This window comes from Phascolarctos cinereus, unplaced genomic scaffold (assembly GCF_003287225.1).
Source record: "Phascolarctos cinereus isolate Bilbo 61053 unplaced genomic scaffold, phaCin_HiC Scaffold_2;HRSCAF=192, whole genome shotgun sequence".
In the NCBI taxonomy this organism is placed as follows: domain Eukaryota; kingdom Metazoa; phylum Chordata; class Mammalia; order Diprotodontia; family Phascolarctidae; genus Phascolarctos; species Phascolarctos cinereus.
Genome location: NW_027555625.1, coordinates 44,554,518 through 44,580,509, shown reverse-complemented (window position 1 = coordinate 44,580,509; position 25,992 = coordinate 44,554,518). Strand labels below are relative to the sequence as shown.

The following is a 25,992-nucleotide window of genomic DNA, read 5'->3' as shown; positions in this document are numbered from 1 at the left end:
GGCTTAGGGGACCAAATGTCTTGCCTAGTGTCCTATAACAATAGCTAGTATTTAGTATGGAAATATATTCTGCACGATTGCACATGTATGACATATGAGATTGTTGAGTCCTGTCATTTCATGAATGTTTGGAGCTCGTATACTCATTAGAGTTAGGAATTAGGGAAATTTAGAAAATTATTCTTGTTTCTTCTTTTCATATTTTATTTTCTTATTTGTATCTCCAGAGCTTAGCACAGTGCCTGGCACATAGTAGGCACTTAATAAATGTTCATCTTATATCATTATCCCTATTTTACAAATGAGGAAACTGAGGCAGGCAGAGGTTAAAATGACTTGTCCAGGGTCACATAGTTCATAAGTCTCTTAGGCTGAATTTGAACTCCACTGACTGTAGGAGGGGCAGCTATGTGGTACAGTGGATAAAGAACAGGGTCTGTAGTCAGGAGGGCCTGAGTTCAAATCCTGTATCAGAACTTCCTAGTTATATGACCCTGGACAAGTCACTTCACTCTGTTTGCCTCTGTTTTCTTATCTGTAAAATGAGCTGGAGAAGGAAATGGCAAACCACTCCAAGAAAACCCTAAATGAGGTCACAAAGATTCAGACATGACTGAAAATGACTGAAGCAGTAAGTCAATATAGTGAGAATGTAGAATACAAGGAGGGGAATGACAGGTAGGATTGTGAAGGGCTTTAAGTGCTAAACAGATTTTATATTTAATACTAGAGGCAGTAAGGAACCATTGGAGTTATCGAGTAGGCAATCCGCACTTTAGTAAGCTGGGTGGAGGATGGACTGGAGGTGGGGAGATTCCTCAGCAGCTCTAGCAATAACCCAGGTGTGAGGTGATGAAGGCCTGCACCAGTGGGTAGCTTTGTCAGTGAAGAGAAGGCACCTTAAGGGAGATGTTGAGAAGGTAGAAAGGCCAAGACTTGATGACAGATTTGATGTGCGGGGTGAGAACTCCAGGTGAGAAGCTGAGGCTGTGACATGGAGATTGTCATTGGAAGGATGTCACAAGAAGGTTGGAAGGTGGGGAAGGGTGATAGAGATTCCTAGAAGGGCAGGGCGGGGATGAGGCAGGTCCTCAGCATCCCACATTCCAAGGGTTCACACTGCTCTCTCGCCCTCCCCACATCCGGTCCCTAGTCGCTCTCCTATTTTCAAGCTGTCCCTTGAAGAGCCTTCCGACTCTATCCTTGCTGTCTATGAACCTGCCCGTCTCATTCCCAGCCTTAAAAAAACCTTCCCTCTTCTCAAGCTAACATCCCGTGTCTCTCCTCCATTTCACAGCCAAGCTCCTAGAAAAAGCTGTCTTGACTCATTGACTCCATTTGCTTTTCTCACTTCCATCTCAGTCCCTTCACAGTCTGGCTTTTGACCTCATTGCTCAACTGAGAGCCTTCCTCCAGGGTAACCAATGGGCTTCTGCTCCCATGGCCTTTTCTTTTCTTTTCTTTTTCACCTTTTCCCAGTCATTATCTTTCTAGAGAAAAGGACCAGAAAGCTGACAATGGAGGAAAGGCCATGGGCGTGAGAGGTCATTGCTGCTGTTGACCACTCCCACCTGCTGGATACTCTCTTCTCCTTGGGTTTTATAGATGGTCTAATACCCTTTTCTCATTTCCTTTGTTGGATCAAAATCCACAACTCTCTCTCCATCTCTCTCTCTCCCTCTCTCTCTCTCCATATTTCTCTCTCTCTCTCTCTCTCTCTCTCTCTCTCTCTCTCTCTCTCTCTCTCTCTCTCTCTCTCTCCCCTCCCTCCCTCCCTCCCTCCCTCCCTCTCTCTCTCTCTCTCTCTCTCTCTCTCCTGTAGGTGAGTGTATGCACTCCAGGCCTACATCCTGCTTCGCCCCTCTTCTCTCTCAACACTCTTCCTCCTCATTAGCCCCAGTGGATTCTCCTACCATCTCTATGCAGATGACCCCCAGATTGCTGTATCCAGCCCTCTTCTCTGAGCTCTAGTTCCATGTCACCATCTGCCTACTGGACATTTTCTGCTGAATGTACAACAGGCATCTTAAACTCAACATGTCCAATGCAGAACTCATTCAATGAGCCCCTCCTCCTAAACATGCCTGTTTCCGTCAAGGGCACCTCCATTCTTCCAGTCATTAAGGATCACAACCTCAGGCTCCTGGTCCATTCTTCCCCCCTCCCTCGCCCCTGTGTGTCATCAGTGACCCCACTCTCTCGTCCCTTCTTCCATCCTTCCTCACGTGTGCCCTCATTATCTCTTACCTGGACTATTGCAAGAGCATCCATCCTTTCCCTTCTCCAGCCTATCCTCCACACGGCGGCCAAAGGGATATTTCTGAAGCACGGATCTGCCCCAGGCACTCCCTTTTGCCTCTCAGCTAAAATGCAAATCCTTTGGTATCTAGAGGATCTCAGTCTGCCTCCAAGCCTCCCTCTCCAGGCTTAGTGATCATTATTCTCCTTCACACACTGGACACTTAAAACCCCCCAGCTTCCTTCAAGGCTCAGCTCCTGGGCCACTTCCTATACCAGACCAAGCCCCTTCCCCCTCCCCCTTACTGATGTTCTCCCTGCTGAAAATTGCTCAGGTTTCCCACCTTCATTTTTACTTTATCTGCTGCACGTTGTTTCCCTCCTGTAGTAAATAAGCTCTTTGAGGAGAGGGACTGTTTCCTTTTTGTCTTTGCAGGCCCAACGGGAGCACAGTGCCTGGTGCCATTATGGTGTGGAATGAGTACAGGGTGCCCCTTACACTCATTAGAGTCAGAGAATTGTAGACAAGTAGAGGAATTTCCCTCTGCCAATGCAAACTGACGACTGTTCTGAAGTATGTGGTCTTAGAGCATCTCCTGGACCTCTCAGTTCTCAGGCTCATATAGGCAAGAAGTATCAAGAGCTATCATTGAACCGACATGGGCTAGTTCTTCTGATGCTAAGACCAGCAGATCTTTCCCCCTATGATCCATTTTTTTTTTTGAGGTGGGAGGGTGTTGGGTTGGGTTTTTGATTTTTGGTTTTTTAAGTGTTTGACTTCTGTTTATTCTCCAACCAGGGCAGAGTCCTAGACCTGTTTCCATTACTCTCTAGGCAACCAAAGACGTCATGTATGACATTTGCACAGTTAATGAAGTCAACATCCTGTGATGTTGATTCTCTGGAGAAGCCTGGAGCAGGGAGGGATAAGAGAGTGAGGCTTCGTCTTTCCCTATAACTGGGTCTGTACTCTCAGAGTGAAGATGGTTAATGAGGTTCCTTCTGCCAGGTCGGTTCTTTGGCATAAAGCATGGTGAAGTGGATATAGAGTCAGGAGGACCTGGGTTAAGAGATTATTTTACCTCTTGGAGCCTCAGTTCATGAATTTGCAAAATGGGGGGGGGGATGGGAACAGCCGTATTTAGACTCCATGGCCTCTAAAGTCCCTTCTCTAAATCTGTGATCCCATGATACTGTGAAATTGGCTTGGGGGTCAAAATTGTATAATTGGCCCAGGGAGTCTGGGACAGGGTTCTAGGATGAAATCATTGGCCTTTAGGGAACTTCAAACCAGTGTTGGAGGTCAGGTGTAGAGGGGAAGAGGAAAAGTTGTTCAGAAAATGAAAAAGAAGCAAATTCATTTGGTTTTCAGTTGCATGTCCAGGGCAGCCCTGTCCATGCCTAGGTACGCCTTGGGCTCTGCCTACACTCCCCCTGGTTTTCTGGAATTGAAATGGCTCTGAAATGTCTAGTCCTTAAAGACTCATAAAAGTTCTCTTACAGTTACAACCTGAGACGTAATGAGGTGATTTCCTTGTCAAATCTTTCTCTCCTCTGTGACCCCAAAGGCAGTGTCAGGTTTGAGGTAGCTGAGGAGTCAATAATTCAATACATTAGCCATTTATTCTCTGGGCAAAGTACTGTGCTAGGCATTGGAGGGGGCTCAGAGATAAAAATGAAATAATCCCTGCCCTCAAGGAGTTTATATTCTATAACATTACCACCATCATCATTACCTATAGGCATTATTAAGCACCTACTTTGTGCCAGGGGCAGGTGCTTAGAGTGCCCCACCTGTAGTCAGGAGGACCTGAACTGAAATCTGGCCTCAGACACTTACTAGCTGTGTAATCCTGGGCCAGTCACTTAACCCTGCTTACCTCAGTTTCCTCATCTGTAAAGTGAGCTGGAGAAGGAAATGGCAAACCACTCCATCTTTGCCAAGAAAATCCCAAATGGGGTCATGAAAAGCCAGACTTGACTGAAAAAAGTCTTAATTTCCTGACTCCAGGTCCTCCCGCCCTTCCCTACATGCCAGCTGGTGTGCAAAGCACTAGGTTTACAAAGACAAAAGTAGCCCCTGCCCTCAAAGAGTTCACATTCATTCCAGTGCTTAGCCTGGCACACAGAAGGCGCTTAATCAATGTGTATTATATTGTAATGAAGGAGAGATATGTAGATAATTGGGAACAGAGGTTAGATACAGAATAGATGGAAGGTCCTCTCTGAGAGGGAGAGAACAAGCAAAGACCTTTTGCAGAAGGTGAGCCTTGAGCCAGTCTAGAAGAAAGACAGGGAAATGGGACTTAAGCTGAGTGTAGTGGGGGAGTCTGGCGGGGGTGAGGGAAACAGCATTGTAGCAAAGGTGGGGAGGTGGGAGATGGACTGGTCTCGTTGGGAGGGAAGCAGTCTGTAGACCTTCAGTCGTTAATAAAGGGCGATGACCTTTAGGGCAGCGAACCAGGAGCCCCGATTTCAGTTAGGCAGAACTGTGCGGGAGAATGTGCGATGGGGACGGGCCGGCACTGCGGATCCGCGAGCGCCAGTCACGTGGCCCCTGCCGGCTCCCTCGAGGCCCCCGGCCGGCACGTGCTCCGAGGCCGGCCCTTCAAACAGCCCCCAGCGCGCACGCGCTCCTTCCAGTCCGGGTGGGGAGCGTGCTCCAGGGAGGCTGGCGGGCGCTCGGACAGCCTACGCCGCGGCGGCGGCTCATTTGCATGAGGAGCCCGAGAGAACCAATGGGGAGGCGGGCCGGGCATGCCGGGAGCCGGGCTGGGCAGCGAAGGCAGAAGGTTCGCCGGCCCCTGGGCGGCCCCGGCCAGTGTGCGAGCGCCGAGCTGCGCGTCGGGAGCCGGGCGGCGGCGGTGGCGGCGGCGGCGATGCGCTAGGAGCGGGGCCCTGGAGCCGGGGCCGCCCTGACCGAGCAGCCTTCTCCCTGCTCCCCGGCAGGGCCCAGGCCGCTGGGCCGGGGCCCGAGAAAATGAACTACCTGGTGAGTGCGGCAGGGGCCGGGCCCGGGGCCGGGGCCAGCCCGAGCGAGCGGGCCCGGCTGGGACCCAGGAGAGGAGTGTCTCCGGAGGACGCTCCTCCTTTCCGGCACACACCCCCCTTCTGCCTCCAGCCCTCGGCCCCCTCCTTTGCTGTCCTTCCCCCTCTCTCCCCTGGACGCAGCCCTTCCTCTGCCGCGGGCAGGGGCGCACCCCCTTCCTAGGTGATCCCCCGTCCCCGAACACACCCCCCTTTTCTAAAGGCAGGGCGCCCACCCTTCTCTCCTGTGACCCCTCCCTCCACACACTCCCCGATGCTTCGGGGAAGGGCTCACGTTCCTCTCTCCTATGACCCCCCCTCCTCATCACACACCCCATTTCTCTTCATACCGCCTCCTCTGTGCTAAGGAGGAGGACGCGCACACCCCCTCCATAGGACCCCTCCGCGCGCGCGCGCACACACACACACACACACACACACACACACACACACACACACACCCCCACACACACCCACACACCCACACACACACACCCCTTTGCTTCGGGGAAGGGCTCACGCCCCCTTTCCTTCCCATACATCCCCCCATTACCCTCCAGAACACATCTCCCTCTTTGCTTTGAGGAGGGGTGCACACACCCACCCACCCCTATTTGCTCGAACTCTTGATTCGGGCGAGAAGGGGTTAAATGAGTGGCATTTCCTGCTAGGAATCTTTTCGGGAAAGCCGTAGCCTAAGGTAGGCGCTGGCTCAGGTGATCGTCTTTCTGGTTCGGTTTACACCCTTCGACATCATCTGGGGGATCCCTGGTCTAACACACCCCACCGCCCTAAAGTCAGAGGAGGCTGGGGAACCAGGGGTCCCCCCTTGGCTCAGGCCAGGGCCATAAGTAGTGGGGTTCTTTACTAAATGTGCATACCAGAAAGGTTCCCCTCCCCACCCCCAGTGCTTGTTTGAGGTCGCAGTCCTAACCTTCTCAAATTTTAGTTGTCGGAAGGATTTGGACTGCGTCGTTTGCCTACAAAGGTAGAAAAGTAGTCTGCGCGGGGGTAGGGGTCGGGGTGGGAGTCAATGTGAATGAAGCCTGGGGTCCTGCATTAGTGGTCCATTTTTCTGAGCTGACCCGCCTGACTTTGGCCCCGCTAAGGGAGGAGGCGATGGCGGCTTTGGGCACCTCCCTTCATGACCTCCTGCCCATCTGGGTGGGGGTGGGTGGGAGGATCCTTTTGGACCTGGTAGAGTAGTGGTGAGTGATTGACATCAGTCAGGCTGATAAACAGTGCCTGTGCATGTCAGAGGCCCTCTGGAGTCTGTTAATGATTCACGAAGAGAACACAGCCCTGTTAATCTAGCTGGGGGAGGAAGGGAGGGAAATCGGAGGAGTCCCACTCGCAGCCTTCTGTGCTCCTCGCTCCTTCTACCTGCTATTGCAAAACTCCAGGTGTAGGCCAGATCTCGGGACTGTTGGAAGGAAACAGAGGACTAGCCAGGACCTGCTTTTAGGGTGTCCTGTGCCTTGTGCAGGGATGGCCCCATCCCTGCGGGGACCTTGTATCCAGATGCCATTTGATTGCAAAGTGTTTTTTCACCTCCGAAAATCTTTAGTTTCCTCCCTCTGTGTGTCTGTTCTTAGTTAGGTCTAGGCCCAGGATGATCGATATCTATGTCTATATCTTTATAGAAAACCAGAAATCTGAGGTGGGGGAGGCAGCGTAGGCCTAGCATAGCGGATTGGCAACTTTGGGATGGTTTGCGGATACTGGGTTATGACACAAAACATGCTCTCCCTGCCCCGTCACTCCCATTCTTTTTTCAGTATTCCTGTAAGGGTTCCCATTTCCTTTCCCTTTCCCCCCAAACCGGGTCAGAACTGAAGAGATAGGCTGGAGTGTGGGCAGTGCCAGGCTCAGCTGGGAGAAGCAGGTGTGCCGTGGGGTTCTTATCAAGGTGTTTTGGCAGGGTGAAAGAAACTTGGGCTGTAGAAACAGGTGGAGTGGAGGCAGGCTGGGCCCTGCTCCCAGGAACAGGGTGTGGAAGATGGATCTGAGTCTGCCTCACTCTCTCTTCAGCACCCCCTGCCCTGAGGGATGCCAAGAAGCTGGGGAGTTGGTTGCCTGTGCTGGGATATTTTTTTTTCCATGCCCCAAGGGTGCAGCCTTTGCTGTTCAAGAACCAGAAAGTCAGTACAGGTGTTGGAGCAAGAGGCAAGTCTGGGCTGGAGAGAGCTGTGGGTTGACTGTTTACTTGCCAGGGCCCTGGTAAGTCAACACAGGCTCCTCCCTGGCTGGCTTTCGGCCCTGCTGAGGGCACAGCCAGGCCATGGAACAGGTTAAAATGAGGGTGGAGGAGAGGAGTTTCCCTGAAATCGCCAGGGCTCTCTTTTAAAGGAGCTGAGGGTGCTTTGAAGTGATGGAGTGAACATAGTTAGCCTTCAGGAGACTGGAGAAGGTAGAGCTGGAAAGGGACTTTAGAAACCACCTAGTTTAGCAACTCCCCTAATCTTACAGATGAGGAAACTGAGGCACAGGTCACCCATTGTTGATGGCAAAGGTCCTCTGACCACAGAGCCAGCTCTGCTGGCTTGGTTGACCCTTGAGGGACCTAGTGAACCAGGATTAATTCTGTTGCCTGAGTGGTAAGCATCTGCTCTGTGCCTGGCACTGTACTTGACAGAGTAGGAGAGATACTGGCACTGAAGTCAGGACAGAAGGCACCAGTTCAAATCTTGCTGCTGATACTTAGACTATCTCTGTGACCTTGAGCCAGGCACTTAACCATAACCACTTCTGTATCTGTCTCCCTTCTTGCAGCCCCACTTGGACTAAAGGGTTTCTCAGGTACTTTCTAGCCAGCCCTACATCTGTGGTACCATGGAAAAACAAATCATCCTTGTCTCCTCAGCTTTACAGTCTTGGGGGTGGAGGTGGGGGGAGCAGCACGAACTCCGGCAGATAAACACAGAATATATACGTGTAATTTCAGAGGGATACCACTAACAACAATTTTGTTTTCATAATAAAACTAAGCTGTTTTTATTCCTAATGCTGCAAATATCAAGAGCTGTAACCCACATGAACAAAAACTCCTTTGGGGCAGAGCCTCAAAAATTGTTAGGAGTGTGAAGGAGTTCTGAGGCCAAAAAGTTTGAGAACTACAGAATGAGGTGATCTCGATGTCATGTGTCTCTTCTGTTGACCTCTCTGCCCTGCCTCCAACCTACAGGTCATGGTAGTCAGCCTCGTTAGCATTAATAACAAGACAAATGTGTGTCCTTGTATTGGTGGTATCCAGTATTCCACTTTTCTCTAGGTCCTTGTGTGGTCTCTAGATAAGTCTCTTTCAAATTAACAAAACCAAAACACCCATGTATGAAGGGGGGAGGTGTTGGGGATCTTTCTTTCTTTTTTTTTTTTAACTAGCTGAAGAGACAAAGTCAGGGGGAGGGAACGTTTGATTTGCCATCAGCCTGAAAATCTCTGGATTCTGAGGCCAGACAACTTTTTTTTTTTAGTGAGGCAGTTGGGGTTAAATGACTTGCCCAGAGTCACACAACTAGGAAGTATTATGTGTCTGAGACCAGATTTGATCTCAGGTCCTCCTGACTCCAGGGCTGGTGCTCTATCCACTGCACCACCTAGCTGCCCCGAGACAACTTCTTTTGTTCTTCTTTTCAGTCATGCCTGGCTTTTCATGACCATATTGGGGTTTTCTTGGCAAAGATACTAGAGTGGTGTGCCATTTCCTTCTCCAGTTTATTTTGCAGTTGAGGAAACTGAGGCAAACAGTTAATTGACTTGCCCAGGGTCATACCACTAGTGAGTGTGTCAGGTGCTTCTGATTCCTGGCACTCTATCCACTGTACCACCTAGCTGTACCTTGGTATTCTTAGAAGTCTCAGAAAGAGAGGGAGTATAGGGGAAGAAGCTGACAGTTGATAAACCCCCTCTGAGCTGCCCTGTCTGCCAGCCCCCTGCATATCCTTATTGGAAGTAGGAGAGGGACTGCTTAGCCTTGTATGTTTGCCTCAGATACCCACTGTGGTCGGCTCAGGTATTCATTCCTATCTCTACAAATACCCTAGACCTGTTAGCACAGGCTGTGACTGAGAGGAAAATGGAGAAGGAGAAGTTTCCCTGTGCCCGCTTCAGAGCGGCACTAGAGAGCTCAGCTGTCGGTCTGCCTGCCTGGGGCCTCTCTGGTGTCAGGAGGTAGGTGAGGGTTTATCTCGCCTCTCCTCCCATGATCCTGCCAAAGTGCTAAGGCCCAGATGCCCGAGACAGAGTGTAGACTCCTGGCTCCTTTCTGCCTGCCGCTGGTTCTGGGTTTCACACAGTCCTTTACCCCACCACACATGTGCTCCCAAATACCATAATTTCCTTGATTGGAGGAGACTCCTCAGAAACAGAAAATTGAAGCTCTGTCTGGCCTGTCCTCACAGGAGTCTGTCTGAGATGTTCATTTATCCCTTGATATCAGTGGTGGACGAGTGTACTGTAAGAGAAAGCACCAGATGTGGGGTCAGAAGGCCCAGGTTTGAATCCTGGCCCTGCCCAGCTTGTGACCTTGGTGAAGTCACCCTCATCTATAAAACGAGGCAGGTGGCTGGCCCCCTTTCAGCTCAGGCATTCTGTGATTCTGGTGGTGAGGGCAGTGTCATCAGTATGCCCTGTGGTGTCCCTGTTCTCCGGGAGGCCGAGCCCTGGAGATGGGAACTCCCTCACCCAAGGCCCTTCCAGGCTCACCCCAGCCGAGGTCAGAGAGCATCGATCTAGGCGGAGGCGTCTCTGCTCTCCCTCAGACAAAGGGCTCCTCTGTGTGGCAGGCAGTAATGGCCTGGGCTTCTCCCAGACATATAGTCCCCTTGTTGATGTTAGCCAAGAGCAGGAGCCGGGTGCTGCCAGGTCCCTTTAGAAAAGGGTTCCACCCTGTGGCCTGAGCAAGGGCCTTCTGCAGGATGCAGTAGGCAGGAATGAGTTTAGTGGCACTTGGAAGGGGGTCTCTGGCCTTCCTGGGTGTAGCGAAGAAGTGAGTAGGGGCTTATGAGCTGCTTGGTACAGAATATCACAAGGAATAGAAGGTGGTTCATTGTCCCTTCCCTTCTCAGCAATCAGAGCACTGCCCAGACCCTCTGAGCTCCAGGTTTACGCTGTCCTGGCATTCATCTCTCTGGGCAGTGAGACGCTATCACACTGGCTGAAAGTGAGGTGTAGGAGGCAGAGGTTTGGCCAGTAAATCTGCCATCTCCAAAACTGCTGACCCAAACCCCCTTCTTTCTTACACTGCAGGCCCTGAAATCTGTAGTTCTCTGAGGACAAGCATATTTTCTTGGCAGAATCTTCCTGGTTTGGAGGCCCCTTGACTGGTGATATCTTCCTGAATCAGGCTGGAAGAGGCTGGATTTTAGCAGTCTCTGAGCTGCAGCTGCTTTTTGCTCCTCTTTTCAGCTCATCGAATTGGTTTTCCTCCCTGGGGCAAGAGTAGAATTTTCCCTTTTATAGGTAACATTTAGCTTCTGGGAAGGTACAGGCCCCATTTGCTCTCAGTCATTAATGCGTTCCAGGAACATTTATTCAACACCTACTATGTGCAGGGCCCCATAGGCACAGATGTGTCTCCCTGAAGTCCTGAAGAAGAGATTGTAGCTTAGTTGATTTAAGGTATGACAGATTCACTTCCTTTTGTTTCCCTGGTAGATCATGAGGAAAATGAAATCCATGGGTAGGCATCACGCTAGGCCTGAGCCCTTTTGATTGATTACTGGGTTTATGCAGGCCACAACACTTCTAGGCCCTAGATCCAGAGCCCTGACTTTGCGGTTCCCCATCTCTTACCCTCAGTTGCATCCTTTCCTGTTGATGCCTTGGAACCTACTTAGGTGAATGTTTGCATTTTTCTAGTTGTTCTCATAATTTATTTATAGTTCCGATCCAGCTCCTTCATGAATGAGTGGCAAAGCTGCCTTCCAGAATCCTGTCTAAGGCCGGAGGGAAGCAGCCGGTGTACTTTGGGGCACAATAGTTTGAGAGAGCATTGTTCTTCTGCCATGTTCCATAGATGGCCCTGCTGGAGCCCTAGGCCAAGGGACCTCTCAGCCCTCAGGAAGAGTTCCAGAAGATGGAGCCATTTGGGGGGTGAGGTGGGGATCGAGGATGGATTCCTGCCTCTGTCCGTGGGTACCTGCCTCTCTTATTTATGACCAGTGTCCAGCAGCAGGTTAGAAAGTATTTGAACCACAAAAAACCAAAAGATTGTATTTGGCCCACTCCTGAGGCTTTTTTAGATTTTAGATTTTAAATCAGCCACTATCTGTGGAGTACATACTGTATTCATGGCACAGCTCTATGCAGTGAGAAGAGGGACAGAACTGAAGAGATATTTCTTGTTCACTGGGAGTCTAACAATTTTCTCCCAATAATAGTAATATTTCAATGTGCATAGCATTGCTCTGTGCCAGATATCATCTGATCCTCACAACAGGCAGCCCTGTGAGGTAGGCAGGGTGTGTATTTGTCTTTATTTCACAGATGAGAAACTGAGGCCTGTGAGATGAAGCTCCTAGTTCAGGGACTGGTAGATGGCCAAGTTCCCAAGTCAGGCCTCTTCCCACCATGCAGAGCTGCTCTCCTGCTCCTAACCCCTGAATTCACTCCCTCCTTCCCCTCCCCCCACCTAGGGATTGTACTCTGGGCACCTCAGTCCCCGATCTTTTGTTTTCAGTAAATCCCAGGTTCACTTCCCTCTGATACTTGGAGCTCAAACTGCAAGCTGAAGCCCCAGTCGCAGCTGGAGCAAGCAGCCCAGGGAGTGAGCAAAGACACCGAGAAGGCACTCACTTCCTGGTGGCAGAAGTTCAATTTTCCCTGGATCTCCAGAATGGAGACCACCGCTGGCTGCTCTGTGTGTGTGTGTGTGTGTGTGTGTGTGTGTATGTGTATGTGTGTAGCACCAGACACTCAGTTAGAAAAGGGTCTGGAGGCCTATGTGGCCTGTGCTGCCTTGAGGACTCCCAGAGATGTACTTGTAGAACACAATGAGCCACATTATTGGAAGTGGAGAGCCCTCAACATCTAGCCCCTTGAACACCCATTTACTAACAACCAGTTTGTTGTTCCACGTGAAGCAGGCTGGTGGAGAGTTTCTAACTGTGGCATCTTGGCACTGGTGCCCACTGGGGCACCCCCCCCCCAGCTTTGCTGTCCCAAGAGGGCAAGGGGAGATTGCTGCAGGTTTGCATCCAGAGAGTCTTTCTGAGGTGTATGTATCCTGCTTGGCTGTTCAGCAGGAGAGAAAGCCTGAGTGAGTGACCAGGAACCAGAGGTGGGCTAGGCAATTCACCTGCCTCTCTTAAGTCCAGGCTTCTCATTGGGTCTTTAAAAAGTAGGAACTTGGGGGCAGCTAGGTGGCACAGTGGATGGAGCACTAGCCCTGGGTTCAGGAGAACCTGAGTTCAAATTTGGCCTCACACACATAACAGTTACTAGCTATGTGACCCTGGGCAAGTCACTTAACCCCATTGCCTTTAAAAAAAAAAAAGGAAAGTAGGAACTCTGTGCTTTGTCCAAGAAATAGGTTTTCTTGCAAGCAAAAAGATGAGGAAGTTCTCATCTGTCCTCACAGGTTGTAGCACAGACATCCTAAATATTTAATAATTCATCAGTTGATTCCCAAGGGGCTAGCTCTGGGGCTAGAGGACCAGCCAGATGGCATGGGGCTGTGTGTTATGTGAGCTCCCCAGGTAACAACAGGATGCCTGGCCGTGTCAGGGAACTGGCCCATACTGGCATCCTCTCAGTGTAGGTGAGGCAGTGCCTAAGTTTACCCAGGTCCTCTGTCCACCTGTCATCATCACCAGCAGCAGATACTTTTGGGTGTTTCCTATATACCCAGGACTGTGCCAGGGATGTTGAGGTCTAAACCATTGTTCAGTTCAGTCCCACACCTACCAGTATTTATTGAGCGTATGCCCTCTGAGATACTGTCTAATTGGAGACAAGGGACACAAATAAAAAATTAGTAATACAAGATAATATGCACCATGTTGTCAAGTAAGTGTTCTAGCATCTCAGGAGCTTGTCTCCAAGACTGGGCCATCAGAGGCAGCTGAGCTCCTTCTCGAGCTGGACCTTCAGAGGAAGTAGAAGTTAAATAAGTGGAAAGGCTTGGGAGTGGGGGTGAGAGGCATTATTGGGAGGGAAAGGGAATTCAGGCCAGGTGATGGAAATCTGGAGACAGAAGGCATATGACCTCTTGAGGGGTAGCTATAGCATAGCATCTGCTCTGCCTGCAACTTCAAGAGGACTGCAGAAGTCCTTGATGTGGGGGGACCCACAGTGTTTACTTTCTCTCCAAAGATATGTCCTGAGACTCAGGAGACTCGCCACAGTTAAGCAAGTAGGTCCCCCTACCCCCATCCTAAGCATCAGCCTCAAGGTCCTTTAAATGCATGTCCCTGATAACTGCCATGGGGGCCCTGGAGGAGCTTGTGACAATACAGGTACATTCAGGCCTACCTCTGATCATGGCCCACCCAGAATCATGAGGCCATGACTTGGTCACCTGCTGTCTGGATCCAAGAGATCCCACAGCCATTGATTGGAGTCTGGCCCCAGGGAGAAGCCAAGTCACTGAGTTTTAGGACAGAAGGTGCCTTAGAGGACTTTTTAGTCCAAATCTTCTTTTGGGGATGAAGAAGTAGAGGTCCCCGGGGTGATGAGGTAACTTGCTCAGGGTTGCATAGTAATGCTTCTGGGAGAGCCTGTGTTAGAACTTGTGACTCCCTGACTCAGTCTAGTGAGAAGGCAGATGGAAATCTATGGGATTGCTCCCTTCCCTGCCCTCCCTGACCTCCCTTTTCTGATCTGGGAGAGGTGGAGGGCACACATCCCAAGCAGGTCCACTCCACTGAAATGCCAGCCTTGGTCATTCAAGTAGCTGCCCAAGAGAGGAGATCAGCACCTTGAGAATCGTCAGGAACGCTAATAAACCCCATTGATATGGCTTTTGAACATTTGCTAAGTGCTTTATAATCCACTATCTCATCTGATCCCCACCACAGTCCTGTGGACTAGGTGCTCATCTTCCATTTTACTGAACAGAAAACTGAGAGGAGTTAAGTGACTTGCCTGGGTTCACACGGCTAGTAAGTCTAGGAAGCAGGATGGCAGGAATCAAAGCTAGATATTCCTGACTCCAAATACAGTAATACAAATTGTATACAGGTACAAAATCCATTACACCACACTGCTTCAGGTGAAAAGCTGAGACTTCTCAGGGCTGGGGAGGAGATGGGACTCTCTAGTGCCACTGCCCTAGAGACAGCTGGTGGTCCAGTAGATAGAGCCTTGGGCTCTATCAGGAGGACCTGAGTTCAAATCCAGCCTCAGACACTTACTAGCAATGTGACCCTGGGCAAGTCCCTCCCTCCCAGAATCCCAGGGCCCCCCAAATGAAGGTGTTTGATGGTAGGGCTGGCAAGGTTTCATTTCATAGATTCCGAGTCCAAGCCTTCTGTTTTATTGGCTTAATGTACCATAGCCTTTTCTTTCATTTCTCAGTATATGTACTCTCTCTCGTAAGAAAGAAAAACTAGCAAACTTAGCAATAAAATTACCCTGTCTGATAGCTTATCCAGTGTTCCTTAGCCATAGTCCCCCACCTCTCTTCCTAGACTAGGGCAGCATGTACTATGTCTAATCTGAACCTGAAGCCTTCCTCTCCTAGGGATGGAAATACCTTCCCTGCCCCCAAGGTAGTTTCAGTCTTCTAGGTCGAAGGCCTCAGAATAGACTATACAATTAGCAGCAGTCTTTAGCCAAGACCTGCACAGACATTACAATGAGCTCATGGGTGGGGGTGGAGAAGTATGGTGCGGGCCAGCAGGCCAAACAAAAGATCTGGGTGCCCAATTAGAAATTAACTCCTTAGGACCTCAGCGTTTCTCACCTGGTGTCAGTTGGGAGGTGCCCTAAGGACTTCTGGTCCAGAGTTCGTTCTTGGCCCTTTTGGGGAGAGGGAAGGCCAGAAGCAGAGGAGCTGGCCACAGTAAATGGGCCTGTTTAGGGCCTGAGCAGCCCAGCTCCTCCAGAGGCAGGGAAGATGAGTGATGCTGGGAAAAGGAGGCTTCTGTCAGGGTCCTCCATTCTCTGGGCCAGGAGGCCTTTGCTGAAGGGGAATTCCCTTTTGTCTCCAGGGTGGGCTGGATTTTGCTGTCCCCCTCAACCCCCACCCCCAGTCCTAGGGACTGACAGCCTCTGACTGGGCTAGAGGGGAAATTCTCCCTCTGACTCACTTTCCAGGCACTTCCTGTCCTTGGGGAAGGTGTAGGGGGAGGGGTGGGAGCTAGCCACCCGAAATGGAAATGAAGCCTGGAGTGGGTGGGTGTGATGGAGAGAGGAGGGGAGCTTCTATGTTCTAGGGTCACAGCCGTAGGCGGTCCCTTCCCCTCCAGCACCCCCCCCCCAACAGCAGCCAGCTTTTGGACAGGATGTAATTCCAGAGGGGAGGCAGGCTTAAGACCATATTTGGGAAGTCTGCTCCTGGGGCATCTCAGCTCTGTTCCCCAGCCTGGCTGGGTCTCATTCATAGCCTTTTACTTCTGTGTCAGGGCAGAGGAAGGAAGTGAACTGGTGGGTGGGATAGGGGGGAGAGTGGCCTATTGAAGAGATGAAAGGGTTAAATCTGCTCCTGCCTTCTCTTCTTCTCTCCCCCCCCCCCATTAGATGATTATCTGGCTGGGCTCTTGGCTCTGCTGAATTTTGTTAGCTCTGGCTTCCTCTGAGCCAACCCCCCTAGTTAGACATTGATCAGATTTAGAAATAGAAGGAACCTTAGAACCCAGGCCCCTTAGTTTTATATGGGAGGAAACTGAGATGCACTCGAAGTGAAATGCCTTGGCCAAGGTCACACGGTAGCAAAAAGCAGAGTGAGCTTCCAAGCCCGGGCCTGACGCTCCCCGCTCTGCCAGCTGCTTCTCCAGTTGTGCTCAGGCATCCAGCCAGCTGGAGTTGTAGGAACGTGTAGACCCTCCCTGGCCCATCCCCCCGGCCCCATCTTGCTCTCTGGTTTCTCTCCAGCTCACCCCAGCTCACTCACCCTGATTCCCCACGGAAGGGCCATCCTGTTTTTCTGTTTACATTCCCAGTAATTCTCTGTTTCCTCTTGGCTTCCAAGCACTCCAGGTCTGGCTCTCCCTGGGGCCCAGAACAGCTGGACTGGCCTTGCAGCAATTTTCCTGGGAACCGCCAGCAGGGAGCCAGCCTGGCTGTACTGTCAGGGGGAGCAGCAGCTGCCTCTGAGCCCCCAGCCCTTCCCCCCCTTCCATCCTTCCCTCCCCGCCCCCCAGTTATTTGGGGGAGAGTTTCGGGGGCCTCAGTTTCCTCATCTGCAAAGTGAAAAGGTGGGACAATAACTTCTGAGGTTTCCTCCATCTCTCAGTGCTTGAGCACAGACTTCAGATCAAGAGGACTTGCAGAATGCTTTCTGGCTGAGCAGAGGGAGACTTTTCTGCCTCTGATCATCTGGGAATAGTTAATTAGCTCTGCTGAAATAGAACTCAGTACTCTCTTCAGTACCTTGCCTCACTGTGTCTTTACTCCATTTGTGCGATATTCTGAGTTTTCTAATTCGTGTATATATTGTGGATTATGAGGGAGGGGGTTGGTTTTCCTTGCTTTCCCCATTCCCTTGCTCCTCAGAGTGCTTGATTTTGAATCAAGCGGGAATGGACAGGAAGGGAATAATCATGTATGTAGCTCCTTCTGTGGGTCAGATCTCATTTGATCCTCACAAAAACCCTGCAAGATAGGTGCTGTCGTTATCCCCATTTTACATTTGAGGAAACTGAGGCAAAAGAGGTTAAGTGACTTGCCTGGGGTCACACAGCTAGTAAGTGTCTGAGGCTGGATTTGAACTCAGGTCTTTCTGACTCCAGGCTCAGCTCTCTATCCACTCTTTCCCCTACAGGGTTAGATCCACAGCTTAGGCCCTGGACAACTTGTCTCTTAACCCTCCCCTCCCCCCACTTGCTGGCTGTCCCCTTCAGCTGTCTTATTCCATTCAACAAATAGGTGTTTGTTCGGCAGCTCCCATGTGCGATTGCTGTTGTAGGCATTGAGTAGACAAAGAAGCTGAGCCAGTCATGGAGTCTGGGCAGTTTGATGGGGGAGGGAGAGGAGCGTTAAGGGCAGTACTAAGGGGAGACAAGTGTTCAGAGAAACCCGAGGGGGAGGAGGAGGTCCCCTTACTGGTGGGGGTGGCAGCTGGTGTGGGTGGTGAAGGTGAGGAGAGACCTGCCAGGCCTCCTCCTGGATGGGGAGGGAGTGAAGGGCAAAGGGTGGCCTTGGGCCTCCTATCCCTGGCCTGGGCTCATTCAGCCCCACCCCCTCCCAGAGCCTTCCTGCTTCTTCCTTCTTAGGGGCCTGGAGGCTTGGATAGAATTCGGGGAGTGCTGTGTTTATAGAACCATATAGAGCTGGGGCAGGGCAAGAGGTCATTCCCATTGGACAGATGAGGGGTTCAGCAGCCTTTTAGAAGTGAGGTAACCCAGCCCTGGAGCTCCTGATGCCTCCTAGGGGAGAGGGGACAGCCAGACCAGGTCATCCTTCTGGTGGATGCATGGAGCCTGGATTTGGGGCCCAGCCTGGCTTCAGAAGTGAGTCAGCCCATCCCCACCGAGCCTGTTCAGGCTGTGACTGTCTCTGCAGCCCAGCTCGGAATCTCCTCCTCTGTGAGTTTGGCACTAATGGAATAGATGTGTCAGGAAACCCAGGACTGCGTAGTCACAGCCATGAGGTGGCAGAGTGTAGTGGGAAAAACACGAAACCCACAGTCAGAAGAGCAGAGTTCAAGTTCTGTTGCTGTCACTTATTGGCTGAAGTGCTCTGGGGCAAGTCACCTCTGAGGCTCAGTTTTTTGAAATCTGTCCGACAAGGCTGATAAGACATAAGTTGTCTATCCACCTTCTAGATCTTGTTGTAAGGAAAGTGCTTTGTAAAATGCCTCGGAGGTGTGACCCCTTACCACTAGGTCCCAATTAGTGTCCATCCTGGATCTCCTGCAATGGTCACATTTTTCAGATTCACATGATTTGTTTCCATGGAGCTAGAACCCGGGACCATATTTTACATAATGATAACTTCATACATGACTCTGGGGGATTTACTATTCCCACTAACCGGGGACCTCTCTGGTGAGAGCCGGAGCTCAGGCCAGAGATCTCTGGGGCTCCTGTTATTCCTGTCCTGGGTTCAGACTGTCAGACAGCTCTAAACTGGTGGGGGCTTCCTCCAGCTAAAGGAGGGTTGGTCAAGCCCCTGGGGAAAATGGAAGGGAAGGGAGCATGTCCTATGCTGAGTAGCTCGGTGATCCTCCTGAGAGGGGCATCTTCCCCTCTCTCTCTCTCGGTTGGTCCTGAGCCCTCATGATGTCCGGCCCTCTCTCTGCCTTTTCTTGGCTGCTCAGAGATGGTGTGTCTTATGTTCCCCTAGCAGCTGCCTGTGTCCCTCCTCTGGCCCCTGGACTGGGCACTCAGCTGTAAAGTGAATGTGCTGATAGAGGAAGACCCAGCCAGGGTGGAGGGTGGAGGAGTTGGGGAGTATGATTGTTCTAGAAAAGCCTGCAGGGCATGCAGAAGAAGGGTACAGACTGGGAGCTGAGAGGCAGACCCGGCCCTTGCAATGTGAAGGAGGGAGTTTTAGGGAAGTGAAAAGGAAATTTTACTCAGCCCAGTAAAGAGATCGATTTAATGGTGCTCATTATGCTTGGTAGGTGGTCAGGGCCAGTGCTATAGCTTCGGGAAGGGTCAGGGAAATTCAGGGATGATGGATCCTGACTGGGTAAAAAATTATTCATAAAATGGTGTTGGGGGATGTTTGGAGCCCGTCCCTGGCCTCCTGATGCTGGTGTTGGGGAGGGGAGCTGTGCCTAATTCAGGGCCTCCATCCAAGGCAGAGGCCAAGCTGGAGGGAGGATCAGCGGTAAAGGGAGAGCTCCTGTCTCGATCAGCTTTTAACCACCTGTCTCCCCTCTCTCCCCAGAATGTGTTGGCCAAAGCCCTCTATGACAATGTGGCCGAGTCCCCTGATGAGCTGTCCTTCCGCAAGGGTGACATCATGACGGTTTTGGAGCGCAACACTCAAGGGCTGGATGGCTGGTGGCTCTGCAGTCTACATGGGCGTCAGGGCATCGTGCCAGGCAACCGGCTTAAGATCCTGGTGGGCATGTATGACAAGAAGCAGAGTGGGCCAGGCCAGGGGCAACCTCAGCCCCAGCCGGCCCTGCCCTGCCATCCCCAGGGCCTCTACAATGTGCTTTCGCCAGCCTCCCAATATGCCCCTATGCACCCTGCCTACCAGACCCAAGGAGATAGTGTCTACCTGATCCCGGGCTCCAACAAGGCTCAGCAGGGTATCTACCAGGTCCCTCCTTCAGGCGGGCAGTTCCAGTCTCCTCCGGCCAAACAGCCCCTGATGTACCAGAAGCAGACGCCCCATCACCAGTTCCAGAGCCCAGCCCAGGAAATCTACCAAGTCCCCCCATCACTAAATCCCACACTGGACGTGTACCAGGTGCCCCCCGGGCCTGTGAGCCCTCCTCAGGATATCTACCAAGTGCCCCCGTCAGCTGGGATGGGACAAGACATCTACCAGGTGCCCCCCTCCATGGATGTGCGGAATTGGGAAGGAACAAAGCCACCTACAAAGGTACAGTTGCTCTGGGATGTTACCAGCCCTGTCATTTTATTGGCTACCCTGAGCTCTGGGTGGACGACTCTTGGGGCAGGAATTGGGGTGCGTGGGGATTGAGCCCTCTGGTGCGGGGGAAGGAAAGGAAAGGAAGAGGCATTTATTAAATGTCTCCCGTGTGCCAGGCAGTGCGCTAAGTGCTTTCTATGTGACCCTGCCATCATTCAGTCTTTGAAACAACCCTGGGAGGTGATGCAATTATTGTCCCCATTTTACAGTTGAAGAAAACGAGGCAGACAGAGGTCAAGTAACTTGCCCAGGGTCACACATCTAGGAAGTGTCTGAGGCCAGATTTGAACTCGAGTCTTGCTGATTCCAGGCCCATTGCTCCATCCACCGGGCTACCATCTGCCTCGAGCACCCTAGATCTGATCAGATCTTGGAAACTAAGTGGGGTCAGGCCCAGTTACTGCTTAGATGAGAGAGAGATGTCCTGAGAATCCTGGATGCTGTAACTTAGAGAGGCAGTGTGGGAGATGGAGAGCCGGCCTCAGGGTCAGGAAGCCTCACTTCTGACAGGCGCAGGGGTGGGCCTCATGAGGTCGATGCTCAGCACTCCTGCCTTGGGGGAGAGAATCTCTTCCCCAGGAGGTACAATGAAATCTCAGGTCTGAGCCAGAAGAAAATGTGGAAACTGAGTCCTGAGAGGCATATGTACATACATGTGTGTGTGAGAGAGTGTGAGTGTGAGAGAGAGACTGTTTGAGAATGTTGGTGAGAGATTGTCTATGTATGTGTGACAGACACACAGTGTGAGTTGTGTGCATGCATGGCAGAGTGTGGGTGTTGGCCCCCAGTGCCCACGCCCTGGAGGAGCCTGTACCTGCCAGACCTCTCCCTGAGCCTGGGCCGCCTCCTTATCTGCCAGCCAGGCTGAGCTTACCCTTCCCCTGGCTCGGCACTAGGATTTCACTGAGATGGGCAGGGGCCCAGCTTGTCTGATGCAGCCTTGGACCGAAAAACAGGTTCTGGGTATCTACCCCTGTGACACGTGTGTCCGCACACGAGCTCCTGATGGTGCCTCACGTCATTTCAGATAGACTCTCGCCTGCTGTTACCCAGGCTCCTAGCCTACAAATAAATGGAGTCCAGTCAAAGCACTGTTTAGGCCCCTGCTGTGTACGTAGCTCTGGGATAGATGATGCTGTAGGAAAGACAGCTGGGCCCCTGCCTTTAAAGAAAGTAGAATCCATGTGGGGAGGCATGATGGACCAATACTAGATACCTAGTATATGCTCATGTAGGCCTGGCAGTGGTGTGTGCTCCAGGGCAGCCCCCCGACAGGGGCAAGGGTGTGTGTGTGTGTGTGTGTACGTGTATGTGTCCATACATATGTGTGTGTGCGTGCGCACGCATGTGCTCCCATCTGGCATTGGCCTAGTCCAGAGGGGCACTAGCCACCACACACACCTTCTCTTTCCATGGTCCATAACCTTAGGTAAAATAGGTAGCCACCTGTTCGTGTGAGGAAATGGGACAAAATGATTTTTAAGGTCCCTTCCAAACCTCAAATCTTACGATTCTTTGTGATTTGAGGCACCAGAGACTGTCTCCATTGCTTTAAATATCTTCCATACTGGTTGTAATCGTTACCACTGGGAATTATCCCCTTGAATTTCACTGGGACGTTATGGGCTTGAGTTAAAATTCAGATATATACCTTAGGAGGGGCAACATCTGAAGTCGTTATCATACTTGAACACCTTCACTCTACTTAGTTTCTAGTTACATTTTGATGGGAAAGAGACAAGGGGCTATGGAAGAGACCATAAGCATTTGGAGGCAGCAGGAAGGCGCCAGGGATCTAGGCTGGAGATAGGATCACTGGGGCTGGAGATGCCAACAGGCAAAAGGATAATTTCTGAACATAACATTTGGCCCATTTGACAATTTTGCTAACGACTGGTCCTGTGCGGTAATCAGTCGTGAGCAAGCTTGCCAGTCAGTTCAGAGACGCCAAGGCTGTTTCTCCCCCTGGAGGGTGGGGTGCTTTGAGAAAACAGTCCCCTCTGCCTCTCTCTTTGGCTAAGGCCAATGCTCGGGTGGCTGTAAATGAGTTGGGGAGCCGAACCAAGGGCACTGGGTTGGGGGAGGGCAGGGCCTAAGACCGAGGAAGCAGTTTCTCTGTGTCCTTTCTTGGAGGTAAAAGGCTCATCAGATGGAAGCTGCAGGAGAAGGAGAGAAGGAAGGCAGGTCAGACAGGGTGGATTGGCATGAAGATATGCCCCTGGAGCTGAAGTTGGGCTCTCATGAAAGGCCTGCTCTCAGCCTCAGCTACTGCTTTCCTCCTAACCATCCCACTTGCTAAGTGAAGGGATCTGCCCAGAAATGTTGAAGCCAGCCCTTTCCATGATCTCAAACTAGGTTGAAGACTCCCTCTCTGGTCTCATAACTGGGATCCTAGAGTCCTGGCCCAGCTGTGGAAGGACAGTGTGCCAGACTCGAAGGCGCTGGTCCTGCGCTCAGTAGCTCCAAACCTCATGGAAATGGGTTGAAGGACCTGGGAAGGAGAGGTCAGAGGGGACCTAGTTGGAAGACTTGTTTCCCTGAGCTAGAAGCAGTGAAAGAAGGTTACAGAGAGGTAGATTGAGGCTTGAGTAAGGAGAGCCTGCCTGAAGATCAGAGCTGGCCAGAAGTAGATTGGACTGCCTCTAGGCGTGGTGAGCCCCCGGTCTTTGGAGACTGGGTGACCATCTGTCAGGAATGGTCCCGGGAGGGATGACTTAGGAGGTCTCAGCATGCCCAGACCGGTGTGCGCCAGGGCGTAGAGGAAGGGCCCAAGAAGGGCTCAGGGAGGGAGTGGTCCTGTGCCATGGGCTGTAGCCTGCCTTGCCAGCCTTATTCACTTCCCTTCACAAACTCAGTCAGGTTGGCCTTCGGATCATCTCATCCCCATACTTGTTCGTTCTCGGCTGACCCCTGGCCTGACCCCTGGCCGGCTCCTCTTCTCACCTCGTTCTTCCAATCCTGTTTCCTTTAAAGACTCCGATTAAGCTGCTCCTTTCCAGACCCCTCCCCCATTGTCTTTACAAGATATTGCCATGTAATTTGCATATCTTCTCTGGCCAGATTGTGAGCCCCTCAGGACAGGAGCGGCTTCTCCTTGCTGGGCACACAGGAGCCACTTAATCAGTGCTTGTTGATTGGCAGAATACATGCCATGTGGACTGGGCTCTGGGCAGTGAGCTGGGCATTTCCATGGTTGGCAATGAAGGAGCTGGTTTGAGCAAAGAGGAGAAAGCCCAGGGCCTCTTGGGGGAGAAGCCAGCGTGGCTGGGGGATCGGGAGCAGAAGAGGAGTGGGCAGTTGGAGTCCCCCTTGTAAAGGGTTTCCAGGGCCAGATGAGGGGCTCAGACATTCCAGCCGGTAAACAGGGAGGCATGGAAGGGTGCTGAGGGGACATTTAAATGGATTAAAAATTCCCCAGACCTGAGTTCAAATCTGGCCTCAGGCACTTCCTGGCTAAATGACTCAGGGTAGGTCACTTAATCTCTTTGCCTCAGTTTCCCCACCTGTGAGATAGGGACAATAATAGCATATACTTCTTAGGGTTGTTGTGAGGATCAAATATGAACGTTGTAAAGAATTCGGTACAGTGCCTGGCACACAGGAAGCACTATATAAATACTAATAATAATCATTATTTTTATTGTTACTCCCCGTGTGACTAGGGGGGTAAGATTTGGGGCATTAGGCTAGATGGCCTTTGGGATTATTTTCCAGCTCTAAACCCATGTTCTTAGGAAATGACAGGGGAGTTACAAGAAGTGAGAGCTGCAGAAGTTTGGGAGAAGCTTGGTGGGGCTGGTAGGTCATCAGAGGCGACTGGACTGGTATTTGACCTTGGGGAAAGGGCCGGCATTCGACTAGGTCAGGAAGAGGGGGAAGGGCTTTCCAGATCTCAGTGTTCTCTGATGATAAACCCCATGGATAGACAGGTTTTCTGCACACAACCGTCAGCTTCACGATTTATGCTGTTTGTTCCTAGTGGGACCAAGGGACTCCCCTGAGTGCTAGCATGGGTCTGCTCACAGATGCCATGCCCTCCTGTTGACCTTGCCCTGGGAAGGGTCCAGGCTTCCCTCCCTGCCTTCCCTAATTAAATTCACCTAACATTAAGGGTTCACCATGGGCAGGATAAAGATGAAAATGGATCAAGACTGAACAGGAGCCAGATTTCAAAGGGCCTGAAGTGTCGGAGTTGAGAGTTTAAGCTTTTACTGGGAGGATGTGTGCTTTTTAAAGTGGATTGGAAGCCAGAGGAGCTTACCTCTCTTCCCTGCCCCCGAAGGGCTGTGAAGGTGAAGTCTGACCTTATTAGCCGCGTTCGCTCGTCTGCCCAGTCCTGAGAGTTGCCATCTAGCTCTGGCCCTGTAGAGCAGGAGGCCACAGCCCATTCTGGCCAATGCCGCCTCTGAGTGTTTCTACGAAAGGCCCTGGAGATGCTACCCGGCTCGCCAGCGTGGTGGCGCGCCTTGCTGTTCCTTCCTAGAGCTTCTGCCACACCCGAAGGCTGACTTTTCTCCACCCAGAATTGGGCTTTACAATTGGCCACATAGTTTCTCTGCAAACCTTTGGTCTTTTCTCAGTCCACATCCTTCCTGAGCCGTGGCCTCTCCTCCCTTCCTAGATCCTCGTCCCTGAATCCCCTCTCTTTCTGATGAGTGGCCGGATCGTCACCCATGCCCCATGCCTCCGACAGAACTCATCTTCTCCCCAGCTGTCCACCTCTGTGTTAGGGCACCGCTGTGTTTCCAGACGGTCTGATTGGCCACCTCAGTCATATTTGGTCCTTCCCAACTCCTCATCCCCAGGACCAGTCTTTGCTGGGTCTTGTTGACTGTGCTTCTTAACCCCATCCCATGATGCTTCAAGGCCTCATCACTTCTTCTTTTTTTAATTTTTTTTTATTGATTTATTTTGATTTATCAACAATCACTTCCATATGCTTTTGAGTTGAAAATTTGTCTCCCCCTTCCTCCCCCCACCTCCCCAAGATGGCACACAATCTGATATAGTCTTTACATTTACATACCCATTAAACATATTTTCACATTAATGAAGTTGTAAGTAAAAATTAAAACCAATAGGAGGAACCATCAGAAAGATGAAATGAAACTCAACAGAAGGTAAAAATAAGTGATAGTGATTCGACTTCCATAGTTCTTTCTTTGGATGTGGGCAGCATTTTCCATGCCAAGGCCTCCGGAGATGTCTTAGATCCTCGTAATGCTGAGAAGGGTTCAGTTTAACAATCTTAGTCATTGCATAACGTGGCTGTTATTGTGTACAAAGTCCTCTTGGTTCTGCTCACTTCACTCAGCATCAGACCATACAAGTCTTTCCAGGTTTTTCTGAAGTCAGCCTGTTCACCATTTCTTATAGCACAATAGTATTCTATTGCATTCATATACCACAACTTGCTCAGCCATTCCCCAATTGATGGGCATCCTCTCAATCAAGGCCTCTTAACTTCTTTCCTGGGCTATTGCAGTAGCTTCCTAATTTATCTCCCTCCCTCAAGTGTCTCCCCGCTCCAGTCGGTATTCCCCATGCCAGAGTGATGGATGCTCCCTAATACAGGCCTGACGTCTCCCTGCCCTGTCTAGTTAACTCCAGACATGCTCTATTTATTATCTCCAGGGCAAAAAACTTCACTCTTCGCCCCTTGCTACCTCCATAACCTGACTGTAGCCTACCTTTCTAGGTTTTAGTGACCTATCCCTCTTACCTGTTGTTTTCTGCAGTAGAATATAAGCTCTTTGGGAGAGACTTCTATCTTTTGTCTTGTCTCAAGGGCCCAGCACAGTGGGGCTTCGTGGATGATTGTTGTGGGGAGGTCATATGAGTATTCCAGTTTTACAGAAAAAGGAAACTGAGGGCCAGAGTGTGCAGGCCGCCCTTTTAATAGATGTTACAGTTAGGAGTAGAGTCCAACTCCTGATCCCAAGGCCCATGTTGTTCAGCCGTGTCTGATTCTTTGTGACCCCATTTGGGGTTTTCTTGGCAGAGATACCAGAATGG

At 51.1% G+C, this 25,992-nt stretch overlaps 1 protein-coding gene across 1 annotated transcript in view; it reads left to right on the top strand.

The window, feature by feature from the left end:
- BCAR1 (BCAR1 scaffold protein, Cas family member) overlaps positions 1-25,992 on the top strand; it is a 111,699-nt gene that overhangs the window by 62,648 nt on the left and 23,059 nt on the right. Inside the window, 1 exon segment of the mRNA XM_020963643.2 lies at positions 19,261-19,926. Coding sequence (XP_020819302.1) covers positions 19,261-19,926 — 666 coding nt within the window.